Raw genomic sequence first — 22,051 nt, 5'->3', positions numbered from 1 at the left:
ACCAGTAAGGCACTGCGGACCCCTGACCGACGCAGGAGTCCCTCATTGTTGCGGGGACCCCGGCCAATGCAAATCCCGGCCCAGCCTTATTCCTGCTCGGGAAATGAGACTGAAACGGAGCCGGCTGTTCAGTATTGGTGGTCTCTAGCCGAAAGAAAGGAATGCGCTGTGCCAGTGGATGCCCAAAGGGTGCAAGAGGCCCTCTGACCGACATTTCAGGTCACGGTCCTATGGCTGGGGGCCGTTCTTTCTGTAACCTGCAGCCAGCCCTCGAGCCCTTCGGGCCCTTTAGGGGTTGTGATATATTGGATGTTATAACACATTAGTAGTTGTGATACATTAGGTGTTTCGAACAATAGATATTATGATACATTAGTGGTTACGAACATTAGGTGCTGCGATAATCCCCCGACTTGGGGCCACTTGCCAACACGGGGCCCCCGGCTGAGGCCGATACAGAGCCCACAATTCGGTACTGGTGGTGCCTGACCAACAAAGAGGCTCTCGCCGACTAGCGGCCCAAGTGGCACAAGGGGCCCAAGTGGCACGAGGGGCCCAAGTGGCACGAGGGGCCCAAGTGGCACAAGGGGCCCAAGTGGCACCAGGGACCCAAGTGGCGCAAGGGCCCTCTGACTGGCATTCGAGGGTCCGGCCCGCAGGGCCAAGCCCCCCAAATGTGAGCTCTGGTCAGCCCTTCGGGCCCTTAATCATCGGCGCCAACAGTCGTTTCGGGCCGCATGGGTGATGCCTGCGTCATTGGACCCAGTCCCCCGTCTGGGGCCCGGCTTGAGCCAAGAGCAATACTGACTGGGTTCGCCCTTACCCTATAAATACGCCACTGCCTCTGCCCCTACGGATTTGGTGGCCCAAGTCTTCTCCTTGTTCAAGAAAGACTGGCTTAACTCCTGGCCTCGACCGTAATGAAGCGAGCTTGAAAATGAATGCTCGATCTGCCAAAACCCGCCAAAACCAATTCGCGACTTAAATAAATACATCGCCATAGTGCGTCGATGTGCGTTTTGGGTCTCGACTGTAAGAAATAAGATGTGTGGATATCATATTTCAACAACAAACGTAATTTGATGACTTACAAAGTATGCCGTACGATTTTATGGAGTGCCTTTTCAGGTTTGTAACATGTTGAAATAAGGTTGATATTGTTTGATATTTACCTTGATCCGACTTCTGATAGTATTCGTCACTAGACGGAAAATAAACAGCCGAAAATGGCGGACGAGGAGCAGGTACTGGTTAATATCCCACACGATACGTGTTTTTACTAGTTTTTCACTCAAACATGGTAGGCAAGATAAACGTCGGCTATTGATTCAAGTATTTGCCTTTTCATGGGACGTTCATTGTGACCTAGTTATTGGTATATCCCGCCAAAAATGCATTTTTCTATTGCGTCGTATTTGAATATGTCGGCATCTAGCCATCGATTTGCGCTCTACAAATGACATTATGCATATTGATTGATGTCTGTCTCTGTTTTTTACAGCAAGTGCAGCAACTAGAGATACTATGTACACGGCTGTACGAATCTACAGATCCACTGCAGAGGGCAGAAGCAGAAAAAACACTGGTTCAGTTTCAAAATGCTCCTGATACTTTGAACAAATGTCAGCTACTCCTTCAGAGAGCTGACTCTCCATACTCACAGCTGCTTGCTGCCACAACCCTGACAAAGCTGGTGACCAGAAATGTGCAGTCCATCTCTCTTCAGCAAAGAATTGACATGAGTAAGTTGCATGGTGGTGGCAGTTGTGAATGATTTTTCTAGACTACAGATTGTGGTTGACCTAGGTAAGGTCATGTCTGGGCATGGTTGGGGCCAAGTATTAAAAGAGGGGCAATATGGAACAAGATTTAGGCAGTTCCAAGTATCTTGTTGCCATTCTTGCCATGGTTTTGTATACTGTACTATTGTTTCTGACTGCAATGATACATGTTGCTATGTAGTTTTGAAAGAGCTGGACAAAATTTGTGTTGATGCTTACCTCACCATCATTTTGTTGTTCAGGTCTTGTTTTTTCACCAAAAATGGCTCAGTAATTAAGCTAGATAGGGTTTTATTATGCTGGGAGCTAATATCTACCTTGGTGGGAGTTGTTTTCAACTTGCAACACATGCAATTTAGCATGTTGATTCTGGTTGTGGACTGTGTCAAAACCATGTAAAGGAATCTAATGTACTGGCTTAATTTGCTGAGATATTTTGGGTTGTTCCATTTTTGTTTAGGACATTAATACATTTCCAAGTATTTGTTTTGTAAGGCTCATTCTTCAATTAGTCTACTTTTCAAAGATGCTCAGTTACCTCAGCTACCTCAGTTAATTTAAGGTCATCTGCCATGCTCCTATAATGCTGGGGTGGTGGCATTATTTACAGAAGAGCTTTCCTGGGGTTCTTTGGATATCCCTTACACACAATTCTTTGTGACTATTCCCTGCATCTGTGATACATTTCCTTTTGGGCTATACAGTTCAGTGTGGCAGTGTGATCATTCCCTTTGTCCAGCTTGGACCTGACCCTGCAAGAATGCTATTATAAGTGTGGTATGTGTGTTGGTTTTGTAATGGAAATAGCCAATTAATAGTTGATAATGAGGTGTGCACAGTTATCTTACATCCTTAAATGGTCATATGTGTCTGATTGAGATGCAGTAGTAATTACTTCAGATGTGGCTGGAGATGGTCTTTCAATGAAGCTGAAACCAGATTCTGTCACAATTGAGTTTTTACTAATTTTGGCAAATTGATGCCAGCATGCATTGATGGAAACTTAGAAGTCCTGATTTATTATTAGTTGTTGCTGCAGTCTTGTGCACAATATAATATAGATGAATATAGGGCAGTGATGTTGCATTGGGGTTCAGCTTTCAGATTCGTCTGATACTCATAACTATACCACCCATGGTACTTACTGGTTTTAACAGCTTTGTTACAAAAAGGATCCTGTGCCACAATTTCTGCTACTCACCTTTAGCCGCCTTTTCCCAGAGGTGCATTTGTGTTGCATTGATGAGGATGCTTCACTGCCTTTTGACTTCAGGAATATATATATATATATATATATATATATATATATATTGTGTATACAAAGTTTCTGCTAGTATTGCCAATGGTAGGTGGGGCCAAGACATTTTAGTCCATTGAAATGATCTGACAGATACCATCAGCCAGTTGCTGCCAGCTATGACTGATGTCACCATATTTATTGAGTAATATGTGTCGTGAAGAAATAGCATTACCAGGACATGCTATGTGCTGCCACCAGTGCCGGCTAGTGCTAATGAGATATTCTTCATCATTGATGCCAGCAGGAGTTGGAAGTTTGCAAGGCATTCTTGGGTTAAAAATATGACAAACTGCACCCTAAGCTTCTGGTGTATTTGCTACATCCCATGTTTCCAGGAGTTGTCTTGTTTCACTGCTGTAGTTTTAGAAAGCTTTGTTGTGAACACCTGGCCCATAGGAGGTGATTACACTGATTGTGGTAGTGCTTTAGTCTACAGTGTTGTAACTGAACACAAAACCCCGAGGTGACAGCACTTAAGTTGTTGACAATCCTATGAGGTGAGACAGCCTTATTATCATAGTTTTCTGCTTGTAGAACACAACTTAGGTTCCTCATCATGGGGCAGATTGCAATCATGGCTTTAGAGCAGATTGTATTTTTTATATTTTAGATAAGAATGTCCAAAGCATCTGCAGTCATAGCATAATGTGCTTGATAATGCCAAGCTCCACTCAAATTAGAGGAGAATCATAGGAGTAGCTCAGGCTGTTCAAACAGTTCCATGAGTTCACAACCAGCTGCAAAATATAAGTTGTAAAGCATGTAAAAAACATCTAAACTCAAAACTGTGCTTACCATTCCTATGTAGTATGATATTGTTCTGTTCATTGAATATGTTTAATCTTGACATTGTGCTGCTGTCTGTCCATTATGTGGTTAGTCTTTAAAATACTTAATCCCATGATATGATGGCAATATCTGGTTTGACACAATACCATCCTCAAGGCATCTGCCCATGCACTGCAGATGGTACAGTCAGCATGTTGTCATGCACATTACCATTACAGGGAACTACATTTTAAACTATCTGGCGACCCGGCCCAAGATGGAGAACTTCGTGGTGCAGGCTCTCGTCACACTGTTCGGGCGTCTGACCAAGCTCGGCTGGTTCGATGCCGCCAAGGACGACTTCGTGTTCAGAAACGTCATCGAAGATGTCTCCGTGTTTCTTCAGGTGGGTGGGTGCGCTCGCGGTCCTTGTTCTGAACTGCCGGGACGAGGCGGTCTGGTGCGCGCTGTCCAGAGCGCTGGACGCTCTCCCTGCACAGGAGCTCCTCCCACTTACGTTGTCCTCGTGCCAGCTTCTACGGGTGCATCTGACAGCGTGCCGTGTCCGGGTGGTCGGGCTGCGTGTGCCCTGCGTCGGCGCCCGGCGGGCGGCGCGTCACCGACGGTCAGCTGACGACGGCCCCCGCGGCAGGGATCGGTGGAGCACTGCATGATCGGCGTCCAGCTGCTCTCCCAGCTGACGGTCGAGATGAACACGCTGACCGACCCGGACGCCATCCGCTCCCTGAACCGGCACCGCAAGACGGCCGCCTCGTTCCGCGACACGTGCCTCTACGAGGTGTTCCAGCTCAGCTGCACCCTGCTCCGCACCGCGCTCGAGAACTGCAAGAACCTCGACTTCAGCGACTCGGCGCAGGTGAGCGTGACCCCGCCGGCCGGCTGCGGGGCCGCCAGCGCTCGGGCCGGGGCCACAGGGGGCCAGGGGTGCCGGCTGTTGAGGCGGAGGGCGGAGCTGTACGTGATCGGCCGGTCGCCGGCTGCCGCTCGCGTGCCGGACGTGACGGAGGAGGCGCGCGCCTGCCTGGCAGCGTGCGTGACGCCGGCCTCCGTCTGCGTGTTTCAGCACGGCCTGATGACGCAGCTACTGCGGCTGTCGCAGAACTGCCTCATGTTCGACTTCATCGGCACGTCCACGGACGAGTCGTCGGACGACTTGTGCACGGTGCAGATCCCCACTGCGTGGCGGCCGGCCTTCCGCGACGCCGCTACACTCAGGCTGTTCTTCGATCTCTACGCCGCGCTGCCCTTCTCCCTGTCTTCGCTAGTGAGTGGCGTCCACCCCCAGCCGTGGCTAGCGGGGGTGAGGGTGTATGGTGGCCTCCTTGGCGTTGTTGTTGGGCTGGGATGTGAGGGCGTCCCTATCATTGGAAGTCGCGGAGAGCAGCTGAGTTTTCGGCCTCACACCCAGCGATCTACCGATTGATCTCGCCCAGCTGCGCGCATCATAATGTTGTATATGGCGTGTAAATGTCTCGGCGTTCTGACAACGTGCATTTTGCTCGTCCGTCCGGCGGTATTTATTTCATTCGGTGGTACAAATGACATTTTAGCCTAAAAAGAATGAGCTTAAGCTTTGCCTGATATTCGGCATCAGTGCTGAAAATGTCAAAATGTGATATCTGTTCCCAAAGCCGTGATAAGGGAACACGGTCGAAGCAGCGGACGGCCTAGCTCAGCGGGTTGACAGTTCGCATGCAGCCGTTTACGGAAAGCTGTGGGTTCGAGACTGGCTGCCGACCTGAGTTTTGTGGTAGCTGGCCGACGCGTCCTGGACTGTAGCACGGAATGACTTGCAATATGCAGCGTGTCGCTGCACCCCCGAAATTGACACGGAATGTAGCTGTTCCAGAGAAAGTACTGCTTGGTGATAGCTGTAGTGTCACCATTGTTGCGTTGTGCATGGTAGTCCCAACATCCGTGCTATGGCGCTTCGGCAATGACGTGTGTTGTTTCTTTGTTTCAGGCGTTGTCGTGTTTAGTGCAAATCGCTTCCGTGCGACGGTCGTTATTCAATAATCAAGAGCGTGCAAAATTTCTCAACCATCTAGTACAAGGCGTCAAAAACGTCCTGCTTAACCCGCAGGTGGGATACCAGGTTAAGTTCCATGTCTGCCAGCAGTCGACCGGGCGCACGCAAAACATGCTTTAATTCTCTGTGATGCTGGGTTGCTTTGTTACAATACTGCGCCTGATTGTATGGGAGCCACATGCTGTCACTGGGAACAATTTAGGCTTAAACTTAACTAAAACGAACGAAAAGTACCTTCGCTTTGTGCGGATAAAAACACCAGTACTATCATGAAGATGCTGCCAAATGTGATATTATTCAGGGCTTTTGCGCCTGGATGTCGGCGACACCTGTTGCGCTGTCTACAGCTGTTTCTTTGTTCTGCAGTGGGGCACATCACCAGCCGTCTCGTGCAGATGCACTGTCTAATGTGGAGGTGACCCCGGAGCACGTGGCGGTGGCCTGTGCGGTGCGCTGAAGGCCAGCACCGTCGGGTCACAGCGCCGTACATCTCGTGTGAACGCGACGGCTGGGGTAGTGACATGCGCTTCCCGCTGCAGGGCCTGACGGACGCCAACAACTACCACGAGTTCTGCCGGCTATTGGCGCGGCTTAAGTCCAACTACCAGCTGGGCGAGCTGGTCATGGTGGACAACTACCCGGAGGGTGATCCGCGTGGTGGCCAAGTTCACTGTGGAGAGTCTGCAGGTGGGTGGACGCGGTGTCGGCGCAGACGCCGCTGGGGCCGTGGTGGTGCCACAGCCTGATGTCAGTCGGCCGGCGGCTGTGCTGCGGTGAGATCAGTGATATCGACGCAGCACGTGGTGCAGTGCGTGCCCCCCCCCCCCCCCTTCTCAGGGATAGACCCACTCCATGCTCTATGGGCACTCGTTGGCGGGTCTGGACGCTGTGTGGCGTCTTATCCGTGGTCCTACTGCGTGACCTGCGCGCGTGCACGACTGACGCCCAGCGCACGGGCCCCGCAGATGTGGCAGTTCGCGCCCAACAGCGTGCACTACCTGCTGAGCCTGTGGCAGCGCATGGTGGCGTCGGTGCCGTACGTGAAGGCGTCGGAGCCGCACCTGCTGGACACCTACACGCCCGAGGTGACCAAGGCGTACATCACCTCCCGGCTGGAGGCAGCCGCCGTTGTGGTCAGGTGAGGCGGCCGTGTACCGGCCCGCGGCGCCCAGCGCCCGCCGGCCGCTAGGTCCGAGGAGCGCGCTGGACAGCGTGGCTGTCACAGTTCACCTCCCGCTGAGATGGTCTGTCGGTACGATTGACGTGGGTTTTGGTGCCGGTAAGCACGGCCGCCGGGAGCTCCGCGATGAAGTCGATTAATGACATCAGATAGTTGGACCGAAATTTCTTGACGCCTGGACGTCCCGCAGACACCCTGTTACGTATGTGTTCCTGTCTGTGCGCCTGCCTCGCCCAAAGTCTACAGTAGGCCGGTGTCGCAGTCCTGCGCCGTGATGCCGGTGGCCGTGGTGGAGCACGTGTGAGATATGACGTCGCCGCGCCGCCGGCCGCTGGCAGGGACGGCCTGGAGGACCCGCTGGACGACCTGGGCATGGTGCAGCAGCAGCTGGACCAGATCAGCACCATCGCCCGCTGCGAGTACAAGAAGACCTGCCGCCTGCTGGTCAGCCTGTTCGACGAGACGGCGCAGGCCTACCAGCAGGCCCTCAACGTTTCCAACCGGCTGGAGATCGCCATCAAGGAGGGTCAGTACACAGCGGCACACCCGGCTCGGGTCAGGACGCAGCGGCGCACCCGGCTCGGGTCAGTCAGTACACAGCGGCACACCTGGCTCGGGTCAGTCAGTAAGCAGCGGCGTAGCCGGCCCGGGTTAGCACACAGCGGCCTACCCGGCCTGGATCAGTCAGTAAGCAGCGGCATAGCCGGCCCGAATCAGTCAGTAAGCAGCGGAATAGCCGGCCCGGGTCAGTACACAGCGGCGTAGCCGGCCCGGATCAGTCAGTAAGCAGCGGCATAGCCGGCCCGGGTCAGTAAGCAGCGGCACTCCCGGCCCGGGTCAGTAAGCAGCGGCACACCCGGCCCGGACCAGTCAGTAAGCAGCAACACATCCGGCCCTGTTCAACCACTGCAGCTCATGGGCTTCTTCCCATGCATGCTGTTTGGTGTCTGGTGTACATTCCACATTTGTTTGATATCCTTGGTTTGCGTATACCATGCACATGCGCCCCTGACCTGTGCCCATGGTTTTGTGCGCCACAATGCTGACATTGTTTGAAACACCATTTCATATTTGCTAGTTCCTCCACAACCTGGCGAATTCCGAGTTATGAAAGAATTTTTAGCACATGGAATGATTTGATAATGCCCGATTTGGTTTCGTAATCGCGAATGATCTGACATATGTTGTGGGCAGTTGTCTTTGCGCTTGTGTTAAATTGTTGGGCCACATCCAACGAAATGTCCGGCTAATTGGAGCCCCAGCCATTTGCATGGGCAACACAGTTCATTTAGTTTCCAAAAAAGCATCGCCGGTTGTTGGACTTCAAGAAACCAAGGGCGAGCAGTGAGATATCGACTGTGAAAATCACATTGGGTCCAAATTGCCCATTAATGGCCATCGTCACAAAACAGGTCTGCACATCCCGCTGCATCGCTCCCTGATCAGGTGTCCAGTCAGTGGGGTCCCGTGCCCGACCTGCAGCACTGGTCCGCTTCCCTGCAGGGACACTCCGGGCGGCAGCAGTCGTACGCTGAGTGACCAGGTCAGACGCGACCCGATCTGGATATGGACAAGTGCGAGCTAGATCCCGAAAATAAGTCCCAGTGGCACCGCCGACACTCCTGTTTCCCGTGTTTATATATACATACATATATATGTATCTATACGTATATACATATATATACATATATATATATATACATATATATATATATATATATATATATAACACATAATCAGTTGACATCTTACAAAAATGGGCCTTCCAGGATTTCCTGATTAAATGAGGTTATGAAGTGCACATTGGCATATGTTATGAGAACGCTGGAGGTTTAGAGGCATCGCTCATGATCGCCAGTGACAACGCTCGCTTAAGACAATCATGTATAGCACTGCTTGCTTGCTAGCGTCACCCAACCAGCGGCTGATATATTGAATCTCGATTGTTATATGCGACATGGGATCTGGTAATGTTAAAAAGTTATGAGCTGAAGGCTTTTGTCGTGACAAAAGATGTGTTACTGCATAATGTGATTTTCGCTGTGTCCGTATTCTCACAACTGGCACATTCGCAACCGATTATCACGTGGCAGTCAACGCCGTTCCCGGGTCTGATCAGTTTCAAATTACACGGAGCCGGCTGGAACCGACTGCCTCGGTCTGGCAATGATCGTCATTTAGCGGCAAGCTTAACGCCCAAATTCATACGCCGCCAGGCACGTCGTGGGCAACGATGTGCGTCTCGGTTTATATACTATACACTGCTGTGCACGCTGTATACGCGCTGTGGCACGATCTGAAGGGTTCTGCTCAATCGTCGATCTGAGCGCTGAACTCAAACAGCTCTTTTTATTTCTCAAATACATGGGTTTGCAGGCTATTTTCACGCTTTGCTAGTTAAGTAAGAAGATGTCTCTTCGCTAGTTAAGTAAAAGGTGTTTCACAGGCCGCCGATAGCTCCCGAGTTAGAGGCCAAACGACAAAGTCTCGCCGTTCTGTTTTGAGATAGTTGAGCCTGCGTCGTTAGCACGCCGCGGCCTGAGGCGCGCTCTCTCCTTGTGTGGGCAGGTCAGCTGACTCGGCTCGTGTACATCATCGGCTCGGCGGTGGGGGGTAGGGTCAGCTTCAACACCAACGACGAGCACGACAGCATGGACGGCGAGCTCATCTGCAGGTGGGAGGCGCCGCCGGCCGCGCACCCACCTCTGCTGTCGCTCGGCTCGTTAGAACCAGCAATGAGCCATTGCTGCACATTTTCTGCCGATCGATTGTGCGTGCATATCGTGCGTCTGTGACATTGAGGCGTGCCAGATCGTTTCCTTGCGTCTGCTCCTCTCATCATCGGCGAGGCGGACAGACTTAATGTCATTTCGGCCGTCATTCCAAAACGATATTAACCTTTGGAAACCATCTGTGCATGATGTGAGGATGATTGGAATTTGGGCTGCGCCCACATCTCCGGTCATTTGGCGCGCATTATGTATGATACAAGCAAATGAGTGGTGGTTCCCTGTGGACAGCGCGCAATGGCCGTCGGCCGGCACTGGTGGCGGCTGGCGGGGCGCGCCCCCCTTGTGTCGGCCGTCCGTGCCGTGTCGACGACGCCTCTCGAGCCTGTCGGGCTTGACGCCGCATCTCCGGCCGCGGCAGGGTACTTCAGCTGATGAACCTGACCGACTCGCGGCTGAACCAGGGCGGCTGCGAGAAGCTCGAGCTGGCCACCATCAGCTTCTTCGAACAGTTCAGGAAGATATACGTGGGGGATCAGGTAGGCAGTGCAGCGCACAGAGTGGTACGGATGGATCGCTTTAGGCAGATCTGCGAGTGGAAAGTAGATGTGTTGCGAGCGACGGGGGGGGGGGAGGGGGGGGGGGGGGGGGGCAGACGTGAAGGCCCGGTTCGTATCGCGCCTGGTATCGGCCGTGGCGGTACCGTGGGATCGCGGACGTGTACCCAGCCTCACAGCTGACCGCCGGACTAGCGGAGCGGCCTCACTCACCCGTCGCTGGCCTGACCTGACCCGATGCTGACCCCAGGTGCAGAAGACGGCCAAGGTGTACAGCCGCCTCTCCGAGGTGCTGGGTCTCAGCGACGAGGCCACTGTTCTCAGCGTGTTCATGCGCAAAATGTGAGTGGGCGTGATAGTCGCGTGGGCCTCGCTTTGTGTTGGAAGCACACACGTCACACACACATGTCGCACACCGCTGGTGCAGAACTCCAGTTACTCGCGTCAGGCTCAGGTGCTCAGCAATTGCCTGTTTGCCTTGTGCTTTAGCGTAGCCCAGTGCTGACTGATTGGATGGTCGTGACGCCTCGCTGGTAGCCCGGCCGCGTCAAGTACGTTCGTTGGCGCAGTTGTCTGCTTAGGCCCCGTCGGTACCACGCCAGCCAGTTGTGTCACGAGGCTGTGGCTGGATGTGCTGCCACCTGCCGTCAGAATCACGAACCTGAAGTACTGGGGCGGCAGCGAGCAGATCACGTCACGGACGCTGATGCTGCTGAACGACCTGTCGGTCGGCTACAGCAGCGTGCGCAAGCTAGTCAAGCTGGAGGAGGTGCAGTTCCTACTCAACAACCACACGGTGAGCGGGCCCCGGTGCACCCCGGCGACCGGTGGGGAGCACGTCTCTTGAAATGGTCTGACACTTCGTGTAATGGCCGTGTGGCATTCTGACAGGACTCCGTCGCGCCTGCGCTAGCTCGATCTGTGATCAGCTGCGGGGAAGCCCAAAGTAAGTGTGCTTGCATTGTACTGTTCTTGTTGGGGCATGACGCTGGTAGTGGGTGTGGGGCATTCCAGTGCCTTGATTCCCTGCTGCAGCAATGCGATTTAGTGCTCTTTGTTCGCGCCCCTGTGTGGCGTCTGATCGCGTCTGGTCTGGTCTCCACAGAGTGACCACTTCCCGTTTCTGGGCGGCGGCGTGGCCGTCAAGGAGATGAAATGTCGCACCATGTTCTACACGTCGCTGGGCCGGCTGCTAATGGTGGATCTGGGCGAGGACGACGACAAGTTCCAGACGTTCATGCAGCCGTTAACGGCCGCCTGCGACGCCATCGGCACGCTCATGTCCAGCGAGGCCAACATGTTCCAGGTGAGCCCGTGTGGTTGGTCGGCCTGCGCTGGGGCGGCTCCCTGCAGGCTCGGCTCCGTGCAGGGTCGGCCCCGCAGGCTCGGCCCCGTGCAGGCTCGGCCCCGTGCAGGCTCGGCCCCGTGCAGGCTCGGCCCCGTGCAGGCTCGGCCCCGTGCAGGCTCGGCCCCGTGCAGGCTCGGCCCCGTGCAGGCTCGGCCCCGTGCAGGCTCGGCCCCGTGCAGGCTCGGCCCCGTGCAGGCTTGGCCCCGTGCAGGCTCGGCCCCGTGCAGGCTCGGCCCCGTGCAGGGTCGGCCCCGCGGGCTCGGCCGGCGTGGAGACCCCTGGAGTCCGCTGCGGACGGCACAGCTGAACCTCTCCTCGTGCTGGCCGCCAGGGCGAGGAGACCAAGAAGGCGCTGATCGGGCTGGCGCGGGACCTGCGCGGCCTGGTGTTCGCCTTCAACACCAAGGCGTCGTACATGATGCTGTTCGACTGGATCTACCCGGCGTACACGCCAATCCTGCACCGGGCCGTCGAGCTGTGGTACACCGAGCCGCTGCTGACTACGCCCGTGCTGAAGCTGTTCGCCGAGCTGGTACAGAACCGCTCTCAGCGGCTCCAGTTCGACGTCAGCTCGCCGAACGGCATCCTGCTCTTCCGCGAGATGTCCAAGCTGCTCTGCACATACGGTTGGTGGCAGCCGGGCCGCCGGCCTGCAGACTGCTGGACACGTGGGACCGTCATTCCTGGGGGTGGCAGCCCGGCCGTGTGAACCATGCGACTCCTGTTACATTCACAGATAATCTGCACGTGCTGTCGTACATCCACGGATATGCCACGAATGGTCGCTTTGCCTGGCAGGTCCAGAAACGTATGCAAAATACAGATGCTCGTCGGGGACAGCGCCGTGCCGTCGTGCGCAGACCATTGTCTGAAATGACTGGTATTGCTAACTGGACTGGTTGGCCAACAGGGGAGAGAATACTGACCATTCCGGAGCTGTCCAAGGACCAAGTGTATCCACTCCGGCTGAAGGGCATCTGCATCTGTTTCTCCATGCTGAAGTCTGCGTTGTGCGGCAACTACGTGAACTTCGGCGGCTTCCGGCTGTACGGCGACGAGGCGCTGGACAACGCGTTGCGAACGTTTGTCAAGCTCCTCCTCTCCGTGCCGCACAGCGATCTCCTGGTGAGTGGGGAGCGGCCTCGCCGCGCGGCGGCGAGACTCTGCCACACGCGGCGGCGGCACTGCTGACGCGCACGTCCTTACGTGTTCGCCCGAGGTGTCCGTCCTGTTCGACTTCTGCGGTGTCTTTGCATCTGCTGGTCACGATTTACGAGGCGCTGATTGTTCATTGCCGGGTGTTGGTTTGGCATGCTGTTTGTTTATCTCTGCCGGGCGATGGTTTGGTTGGCGTTGATATACAGCCTCGCAGGATTGAGTAAGATTCACTCGTCCACCCCACTCAAGGTCTTTGGGGGTCGACGGCAGCGTTCGAGAAGTGACGCGCCTGCTTTGACCTGTTGTATGATCGAAGTGAGGCCCATGTGATTTCATGTCATAGCCTGTGGCCCGTGTTCAAAAGTTGAAAAGCATGAACGGAAATATGGCGGCTCTGCAAATTTGTAAAACTTGGCCGCTCCACTATCTAAGCTCAGGCTGCAAAATTTTGACCCCAGTCCAGTATTCCAAACGTCAAACCAAAAACTTTTTGATGGCCGTCGACCGAGTGGCTCGGCTCGTCAGATCCGGGTCGAGGGTGACGCTGGGAGCAGATATCGTATATCACCTTCCCTCCAAAAGACATCGACTGTCATCGGATGACTCGGATAGTACGCCATGGGCGCTGTATGATCGCGCAGTTGAAGCGTCCGAAAGGTCTCATTAACACCACTGCTACAACTGCGATGTTTCGGGGGCGTGCTGTAGGGCTTATTCCGTAGTGTCAACGCGGTGTGCCGGCCGTTGCAGGACTACCCGAAGCTGTCGCAGTCCTACTACGTGCTGCTGGAGTGTCTGTGCCAGGACCACATGGCGTTCCTCTCGTCGCTCGAGCCGCCGGTGTTCCTCTACATCTTCGCGTCCATCTCGGAGGGCCTGCAGGCGCTAGGTGGGAATCTCAACTATTTCACAGGTACAGACGCGTCCGAGGCGGGCGCGGCGGCTGGGCTCACACTGGCGGCGGCGCTCGGGGCTCACACGGGCGCGTGGGACCGTTCTTGCTCTGGCTCCGGCGCCCTCTCCCTCCCTCTCGCTCTGGCTGTCTGGCCCGCTGGCCGCGGTCCGACCGCTCTTTCTCTCTCTCGCTGCGCTCTGTCTCTCTTTCACCGTCCACTCCCCCGCCTTGGTGGCTGAGGTTTACCGCGCCTGTTGCGCTGGGCTGAAGACTGCCCTGTGGTCAATGCTCACTCACATGGTGGTACGCGGCTTGGCTAACACGGGGTGCGGTTAGCATTGTGTACTAAAATGATCGGCAACAGCGGGCGGTCTTCTTCAACATCAGCGTTTGCCCTGTCTTTGACATTGATTGTTGCGAGTGATTAAGCTTTAATCATCGGCTGTTGCGCCGAATTGTGCATGCAAAGAACATGTTAATTTGTCAAATATCTCTAGAGTTGCTGAATGTTTTACCCGGGGTCCGATTGGCCGGGGTTTGCGATACGGCTGCTGTGGGCCTGCCCGTGGTAACAGCCGTCCCGCCGGCTCAGCTGAGCGGGGCGGCGCTTGGGCAGCGAACCGAAGGGTGGCGCGGTCAGTCCGCGAGGCCGCTGGGTGGTGGTGGGGCACTGCCCGGCTTGGACCGGGTCCCGTGCGTGGAGCCGCCAGTGGAGCCCGACCGCCCGCCTGGCCCGCCTGCTTGCCTGCCTGTCTGTGTGTGGCTCTCTGGGGCGTCAGCGGGCGGCGCCGACCGCCGTCTGTGGACCTGCTCGGTGCGGCTGCTCCCCCCCGTCCGCCGGTCGGCCGGGCCGTCCAGTCCGTTTGGTCACTGCACCACCTGGCCTGCGCCGTCCTGGCCTGCCCACCCGCCCGCCGGCCCGGCGTCCTGTCTTGAGGAGGGCGGCTCCGCCTTGACCGCCGAAACTGGTGGCCAACGCCGGCTGGCTCCATCGTTTGCGAGCAGCGGGCCGCCTGCGTTTTCGTGTGCCGGTCGTGTGTGGAGACTGGAATGGCACTGATGAGCATGGCCACCGCGCGGAACGCGGCGTGTGTTGCATGGATAGAGCAGAATTTTGCTCTACTAGTATAGCAGGGTATTCGTGGTAGCGCTGAGCAGCCCCCTAACCTGGCGACAGAGTGCTAGTCGCTCCTTATTAGTCCTTCGCCGAGCTGACAGGCGCTCAGGTCCACGACTGACTGACTGACGAAAGAACCACCGAGACCGGCCATAGTGTGACTGTATACCACTGGCGTCGTAGACAAGACCAGTTCTCAAGTGACAGCTCAGCAGTTCAGCAGCGTCCTAAATGCCACGTTGGTCCATGCCTGCGTAGTTGGCAAGATCCTTGGGCGTCGCAGGTGTTTTCTGTTGATGTACGAGTGGCCACACAAATGCGCTAGTTTATGGCCTGCATGTGCTAACGCACTCTCAGACCTAAATGGATGAAGCGAATTTGGTTATATGTCCTGTGATAAAACAAATCTGCTGTATCGCGCGATTCGGTTATGACTGGGTTATTTGCCGCATGAGTTACTATTGCCTTCGTCATCGCCGTTGTGTCCTTACCAGCTACCTTTTCCGTGCGAGATCCTGCGACGCTGATGGCTGCGCTCGTTATTCAGGTGGGATCATAAACAGGCCAAGCCTGATGATGATCGTAATGGAAAGTCTGTGTCGACGACGTCGGCGGCGGCGCCCTCGATTACGGCCGCGCGGACGTTTATCGGGAGGGCGGCTTCTGCCCGTCGGACATTACCCACCGTTGCCTCACCAATTGAACAGGCGCGCGAGCTTCCCCGCCCACCCCCTCTTTGTGTGCGGCTCAACTGACTCCTGGGCTTCCGCGTCACCGGTGTCTGCTCTGTCCGCCTCCTGTATGGCCCTACTCCGCATTTCGTGCGCTGCATCTCTAGTGGTCGCCGTGTACCGCGTGGTCGAAAGGCCGGCTCGCGTGTGCCGTCTGCTGTTGGTGTGCATGTATGCTTATATGTTCATTTAAACGTCTCCAACGGCGAAAAGACTGCTCTTGTGTCGTGTCGGCTGTCAAGGTTATAAGGCAAGGTAAGACAGGTTAAAAACGACGCATATGGCAGGCGCCATGCGCCATGCAGACAGGCGCACATACTCCCATCGCGTGGCGAGCGTACTGTGGCACCCTCTCCGCGTTTAAAAGCGACAAAGGTCTCGCAATATTCATAGCTCGGAGGCAATGTGTTGAAACACGCAGGCGAGGGTATACATAGCAAGCTGCCGCTGCCGACCAGTCTCGGTTCTACAACGCTGGAGGCTGGATCAGTGGCTTGGCGAGGGAAGCGAAGTCGCAGCCCGAAACTGGGCTGGCGTTAGGTGACCGGCTGCGGTGCTCCGCCTCTGCAAATTTTTTGGCTAAAGAAGTAGTGCAGTTCCTGCAGTTGGTGGCCGGTGGGCCGCCGAATGGGAGCTGATGTCGCGTGTGAACCAGGCCGATGACGATTCCTTTGCACCTTTTCGGCCTGGGCACAGACAGGCGTGTTCCACGTGACATTGTGACCGGGAAGCACGAATAATCACGAAACACGAAGAAGGAAAAAAAAGAAAAAAAGCGAGGCAACCTTTTTGTTCACTTTGCGGCTGCCTCGCTACATCCTTGCGAAATTGAACGCGGGTAGAAACCATGCTCCGACAATTCAGTCAGAAATGAATATTTCAGTTTTGCTAGTGCTGGTTTTAGACCTTGTGAGTGAAACCAGGCATACACAGAAATAGCAGCTGGCTCCCTAGCGGCGTTCAACTGAAGAAGGTAGTCTTTCTATCGGATGCTCTAATTTGTGAATCGTCTGCGCACGGTACGACGTACGCTGTTGGAACCTGGAGGGATAGGTAGTCGCCAAAGATATGGAAGAGAACGGGCCGAGTGGGGAATATTGGAGGCCACCTCCCCTGGTCGCCACGTCAGCCATACCTGCGTGAAGAGCTGCCGTCGCCTCACTGATCTGCCTTCTCGGAGGCCGCCGGTCCCGGCTCCCGTCGTCGTGAGCCGGCGTCCCGGCTGGGTCCACCGGTGTCCTCCCGCAGCTGGGCCCAGGCCGGCTGCTGCCCCCCCCCCCCCCTCGGCCGCACCGGGCCGGTGTGGACGCCGGAGCGGCCGGCGCCCACCGCCGCTGCCCGTCCCCGAGTCGACTGGCTGGCCGCTCCGCCGTGTTGCAGATACGAGCCAGCGGCCGGGCCCGCTCACCAAGTTCGGCAAGGTGGGACCGGTGCTCGGTAAGCGGTGTCGACTGGGGCCCGGTGGGAGCGGAGTCTGACGTGGTGCCGCTCGGCTCTCGCCCCGAACTAGAGGCGCCGTGCCGTCAGCTGCATGCCACCCTCTGTGGAGTGTTTGCTTGCCGAGGCCGTGCAGTCTAGTGTCGGCACTAGGCGGTAGTGCTCCAGCGAGTGGGCTGCGGTGGTCAGCTGCCAGCGGCCCGGCGTCTGCTGGCCCGGGTGCTGAGCTGTCTGTGGGCGCCGTCTGTGGCGGGGCTCCCGCCGCAGTGGGTGGCGTCTACTGCGGCGGCCGCGGCGCAGACCGCCCGCTCGTCTCTGCCCCGCTGCTACCCAGCGCCGGCTCTGGCAGGGTGCCGAGGCCAGCGAGCCCGTCTGACCCGTCCCAGCCTCAGGTGCGCCGGTCTCGAGTCCCTCTATTCGCGGCGTCGCTCATGACAAAATCTTGGCGTATTTCTCGACAATAGCATCGTGTGGGACTCGCGCGACATTGTCCCGTTAAGAAGCGCAACGATGGTCTCATCGGTGTGGCTCACGTGCGGCATCAGCCCCGACCTACCCCCTGCCCTGCTCCAGCCAATGGCTTGGCCACCCTGCATGTCCGGCCCTGCCAGTTGGTTTCTGGCAGCGGCTCATGAAGCCCGGCAACGTACCGGTCGTGTGAGCTCCCTCGGCTGGCCACCGCCGGCGGCCCTGTGCGCGCCAGCCCTGCTGCCCCAGCCGGAGCCGGGGCAGCCCCTGCCGGTCCGGTGTCCGTGCCACCGGACCGGCCGGGACGCATTCCCGGCCGACGGTGGTGCGGCTGCGCTGGTGCTGTCCTGCTCAGGTGGACCGTGGCGCCTGACTCGGGCGGCGAACGGCTCGGACTCGGGACCCCGGCAGCCCCAGCTGTGCCGGCACCCTCCCAGCTGGGGTCGGTGTTGGCGTGGCCACGGCCGACGTGGAGGAGCTCAGGCTCCGTGTCAGAGGCGGGCAATATGGCTGAGATTCGGACGACCTTCTGGGCGCCAGGTGGTGTTGCGGCGCGCCTTCATGACGTGAGTTCGGATGCTGGGAGGAAAGTGCATGGCTTGTTGGTAGATGCGAAGCATTCGCCTTTTGGCCGACATAGTTTTGTAATGATTGTTTTAACTCGTAGCGTTGTGGTAACGTGTATTGTTAAAACCTTATTACGAGCGTCCTTATTGTCGCTGCATCTTACTGCTCCTTGACTCTTAGGTGCAGGAATTTAATCGTGTGTTGACAGTATGACGGCGTCGACCTCGGAAACCGGTTGATTACCTCGACGGCAGATGGTGAAATTGAAGTCTGGTCAAACACTTGCTTCTACGGATAATCCGCGAAGGCATTCTTATAGAAATATTTAATTTATTCTATGTTCCAATGTCGGTATGTCCCAACGAGAAGTTGCTCTGTTCTTGAACCACAAAATCGCCAAATTGATTTATATATATATATATATATATATATATATCGCTATATCGATAATAGAAATAAGACGTGACAAAATCGTCTGACTATGGTTGGAGATGAAGGTTGCGGTGATTCAGATTCATCGGGGCCTGACTCCTGACGGAGAAGCCGCTGGCGCTGAATCCACCAGTGTGTGGCGACGGTGACGACCGGGTTATGAGGTGACATGCGGGCACCTGGCTGGGGACAACGTCAAACACAACCCGACGCCAGACAGCCCACTGGTCACGGTCAACCGGTACCCATGAGAGGATAACGCTGGTTATGTGAGGTGCCAAGCTGTCCACGAGGTTGTTGCTGGTGCCGGGAGGGGGAGGGAAGGCATAACACCGGACTTTGTGAAGCACTAGCCCCTCCCGCCTCTTTGCCCTCTCCCGACTTGCCAAGGCCTCGTTTACAGGTCAGTAGTGTATTGGTCACAAGACAGCAGGGTAACATGAAACAGTCGAGTTTATCTCCCATCAGAAACATGCGAGAAGGGGGTAATTTGACCCATGGTTGCCAGTTTGAGGTGAAAATGAAATGCACAGAACAATAGAACGTGCACTGCAACGTATTCATGAAACGGCCTCTGTATTTGGTGGTATTTGAAGGCAGATGCCAAACATTCCGTGCCTGTACTGTATGGCTTGGCCATTTGGGTGTGCAAAACGAGACATTGCTGTCGTTTTTCACCAGCCTTGATGTGCTAACCGGTGTTGCGCGCCGTGCCGGTGTAGTGCAGGGTAGTGCAGTGTGTACGGGTGTTTGTGGTGCCGGCGCGGCCGGTCCACCCAGCGCTGACGGCGCCTCCGCCGGCTGACCACCCCGTCCGCTGCCGCGTCCTCAGACACGATGGTGTGCACCGGCTGCTGCGCCACGCTCGACCATATAGTCACCTTCACGTTCAAACAGCTGGCTCTCAAAGGTGGGTTGTGCCAGTGGCTGCTGCCGGGCCAGTCGGGTCGCGTGGTCCCCTCCGTGGCCGAGGTCGCTGAGCTGGCGGCCGAGGCTCGGGCGGCCGGGCTCACACCCGACAGTCGGAGAGTGCGCAGCCAGGTCAGCGGCCGGCGGCGGATTGAGAGCCGCCCGGCGTCGCTGCGGTGTGATTCCCGTGCCGTCATGACTGGCGTCGACCCCGGTCGGAAATGACGGCTGTCCTTGGGAAATTGGCACATTCCATCAATATGGCCATCAACCGGAGCGGCTTCTGCGCCTGATCATTTCCGGCGCTGCGACGACGGCTGAGGGAGATGACCCGGCCCGGCCCCGCCCGGCTGTTGGGCTGGCGTTTGTGGGCGGCGGTGGGTCACAAACGTCAAATCATTTTCACTGTTGTGATTGAAGGTTAAGTTAAGCATGTGGAACAACTTTGGCGTCACACATTCCGAGCAAGTGCCGGTTTGGAGCTTCTCTAAGACCTATTGATAATATCTGTTATGTTTGTGTTGTTCACGCACGTGATGCCAGTAGGTGATGGCGGCAGTGGCCAGGTCAAACCTAAACAGCACAAGGAACTTGATTGCAGCAGTGTATTCAAAAACGGCAATCGTAGGTGGTTGCGTATCATAAGCCTTGCCAGAAGCTATGTGTGCGGGCCGGTCCCGCGTTATGGGGTATTGTGGCTAACGTGGCTCGACCGGCCGGCCGGCCGTGCAGGCAAGAAGAAGTCTGCGCACAACGCCAGCGGCCAGGCCATCCTGCAGATTCTGGAGTTGCACCCGGAGATCTTGCAGCGGCTGCTGGCCACCGTGCTCAACATTATCATGTACGAGGACTGCCGCAACCAGTGGTCCATGTCGCGACCGCTGCTGGGCCTCATCCTGCTGAACGAGGAGGTGGGTGCGGCAGGGGCTAGCCCGGTCTGGCTAGGTCTGAACCACCGCCGCGTCAGGGGACGTTTAGGCAGGGCTCGGGCCGCAGTGCCAGCCGCTTGTGCTGCTGCTTGTCGGCCGGTGGCCGTGCTGTGGAGGCAAACTGAAGGGCCGAAACGGCACCGCCGAGGCCGGGCCGGTGCCGGCGCCGCAGAGCCTGCTGTCGTCCTGAGCGCGTGTCGTGCCGCTGTGCCCCGGACCGCGTGACAGCAGTCGGGCAGGCGGCTGAGCGTGTGACTGTGGCGCCGGGTGGTCGCCGACGCGTGACCGGTGGCGTCTGGTGCCGTGGGCCGCAGTACTTCGCCAGCTTACGGGAGCAGATGATCGCGAGCTACCCTCCGGACCGCCAGACGGCGATCCGGGCCGCCTTCGATTCGCTGATGGACGGCATCGAGCGCAACCTGCTCACCAAAAACCGGGACAGGTGAGGAGGCCGGCTCCCAGCTGGCGGGCGGTGCGCTGGGGCCTAGGTCACTAACGCCTGCTCTAGCGGTGGTCCTGATGATGCTTGGTGGACTTCTTCTTTTGTAGCTGCGCGTATCGTGGGTTGCAGCTGGATGTCATGAGCGTCAGAGCTGAAGTGCAATGTCCAGTTTTTTAGCGCGAACCACTTGTTGCCAATCATGAGCCTGGCTTGGAACTGCGTATTATGCATGCATGGATGCAGGCCGGCTGGCTGGCCGCATATCGCCATGCTTTGCGCCGGCCTGTGACACCGCGCCCGCCGGTCGCCTGCAGGTTCACGCAGAACCTGACCACCTTCCGGCGGGACGTGAACGACCCGTCGAGGAGCCCGACGGGCCAGGGCGGCCCGGCCGGCCCCGGCTTCGGCGACTCGGCCATGATGACGTAGCGCCGCCGGTCGGCGTCGGCGGACGGCCGACGGCCGGGACCACGCCGCCACGGCCAGACAGTCTTTCCAGGCGGGGGCGGGCCGCGCCGCCGCCGCTGCTCGCCGCCCCTCTAGCGCCGCTCGCGTTTTGTACGGGTGCCGACCGCGGCGGCCCGCAGCGTGACCGGAATCAATACATGTGAAGTGTCTTAGCGGCCGAGTGTGCGGCGGCAGCGGAGAGGCTCCGTGTGTCATGCCGTTTTATTGAGTACCGAGACGACTACAGCAGGTGAGCGCCGAGAGCAGCCGGGCGGCGCGGGCGGAGCGGCGCAGACGGAGACAGAGAGACAGAGGAGAGAGAGGGAGTCAGAGAGAGGACACGGGATTATTGCACAACGGCGACGAAGAGCTAGAGGATCTAGTGAGAGGTGGGAGGACATCGACTGTACAGAGGGGAAGTGGGGCCGGATGGAGTCGCCCAGTGGCGGGGGCGCCCGCACCGAGCGCGTATTGCTACACACAGAAGACTCATTATGCACACGACACTTAGCTTCGCACTTACCCGCTCGCACGCTACCGACACAACTCATTTAATGGCACCGTTCAATTATCAAATGTACAAGTTCGTTGTGAGAACCTTGCGGCGGCGGTGGCCTCGCCGGCCGTGGCTAGAGCTACGACACCGAAGACGAAACGTCTGGAAGCTCGAGATTATCCGATGCGGCGAGTCGGCGCGAATTTACCGAGGATTTTGGCACACACGGCAGCGATTTCGGAAGCTTGCACGGCTGTTGGAGGAATGGCGGCGACTGAAAGACAAACTAGGCAACGCCTTCCAGTAAATT

At 56.8% G+C, this 22,051-nt stretch overlaps 1 protein-coding gene across 1 annotated transcript; it reads left to right on the top strand.

The window, feature by feature from the left end:
• Positions 1 to 1,216: 1,216 nt before the first annotated feature.
• Positions 1,217 to 21,409, top strand: LOC119112089 (exportin-7-like). Its single transcript, XM_037236091.1, is given in 22 exon segments — positions 1,217 to 1,244; positions 1,502 to 1,742; positions 4,089 to 4,255; positions 4,502 to 4,726; positions 4,934 to 5,134; positions 5,834 to 5,953; positions 6,439 to 6,543; positions 6,545 to 6,586; positions 6,865 to 7,037; positions 7,418 to 7,605; positions 9,648 to 9,753; positions 10,230 to 10,347; positions 10,616 to 10,707; positions 11,017 to 11,161; positions 11,471 to 11,671; positions 12,045 to 12,339; positions 12,624 to 12,838; positions 13,622 to 13,760; positions 19,351 to 19,428; positions 20,160 to 20,338; positions 20,671 to 20,798; positions 21,113 to 21,409. Coding segments are annotated over 22 exon segments (3,291 nt in total). The 5' UTR covers positions 1,217 to 1,226; the 3' UTR covers positions 21,228 to 21,409.
• Positions 21,410 to 22,051: the final 642 nt, after the last annotated feature.

Source organism: Pollicipes pollicipes, unplaced genomic scaffold (genome assembly GCF_011947565.3).
Source record: "Pollicipes pollicipes isolate AB1234 unplaced genomic scaffold, Ppol_2.1 Scaffold_7261;HRSCAF=8764_pilon_pilon_pilon, whole genome shotgun sequence".
Classification (NCBI taxonomy): Eukaryota; Metazoa; Arthropoda; class Thecostraca; order Pollicipedomorpha; family Pollicipedidae; genus Pollicipes; species Pollicipes pollicipes.
This window is presented reverse-complemented; position numbering and strand designations above follow the sequence as displayed.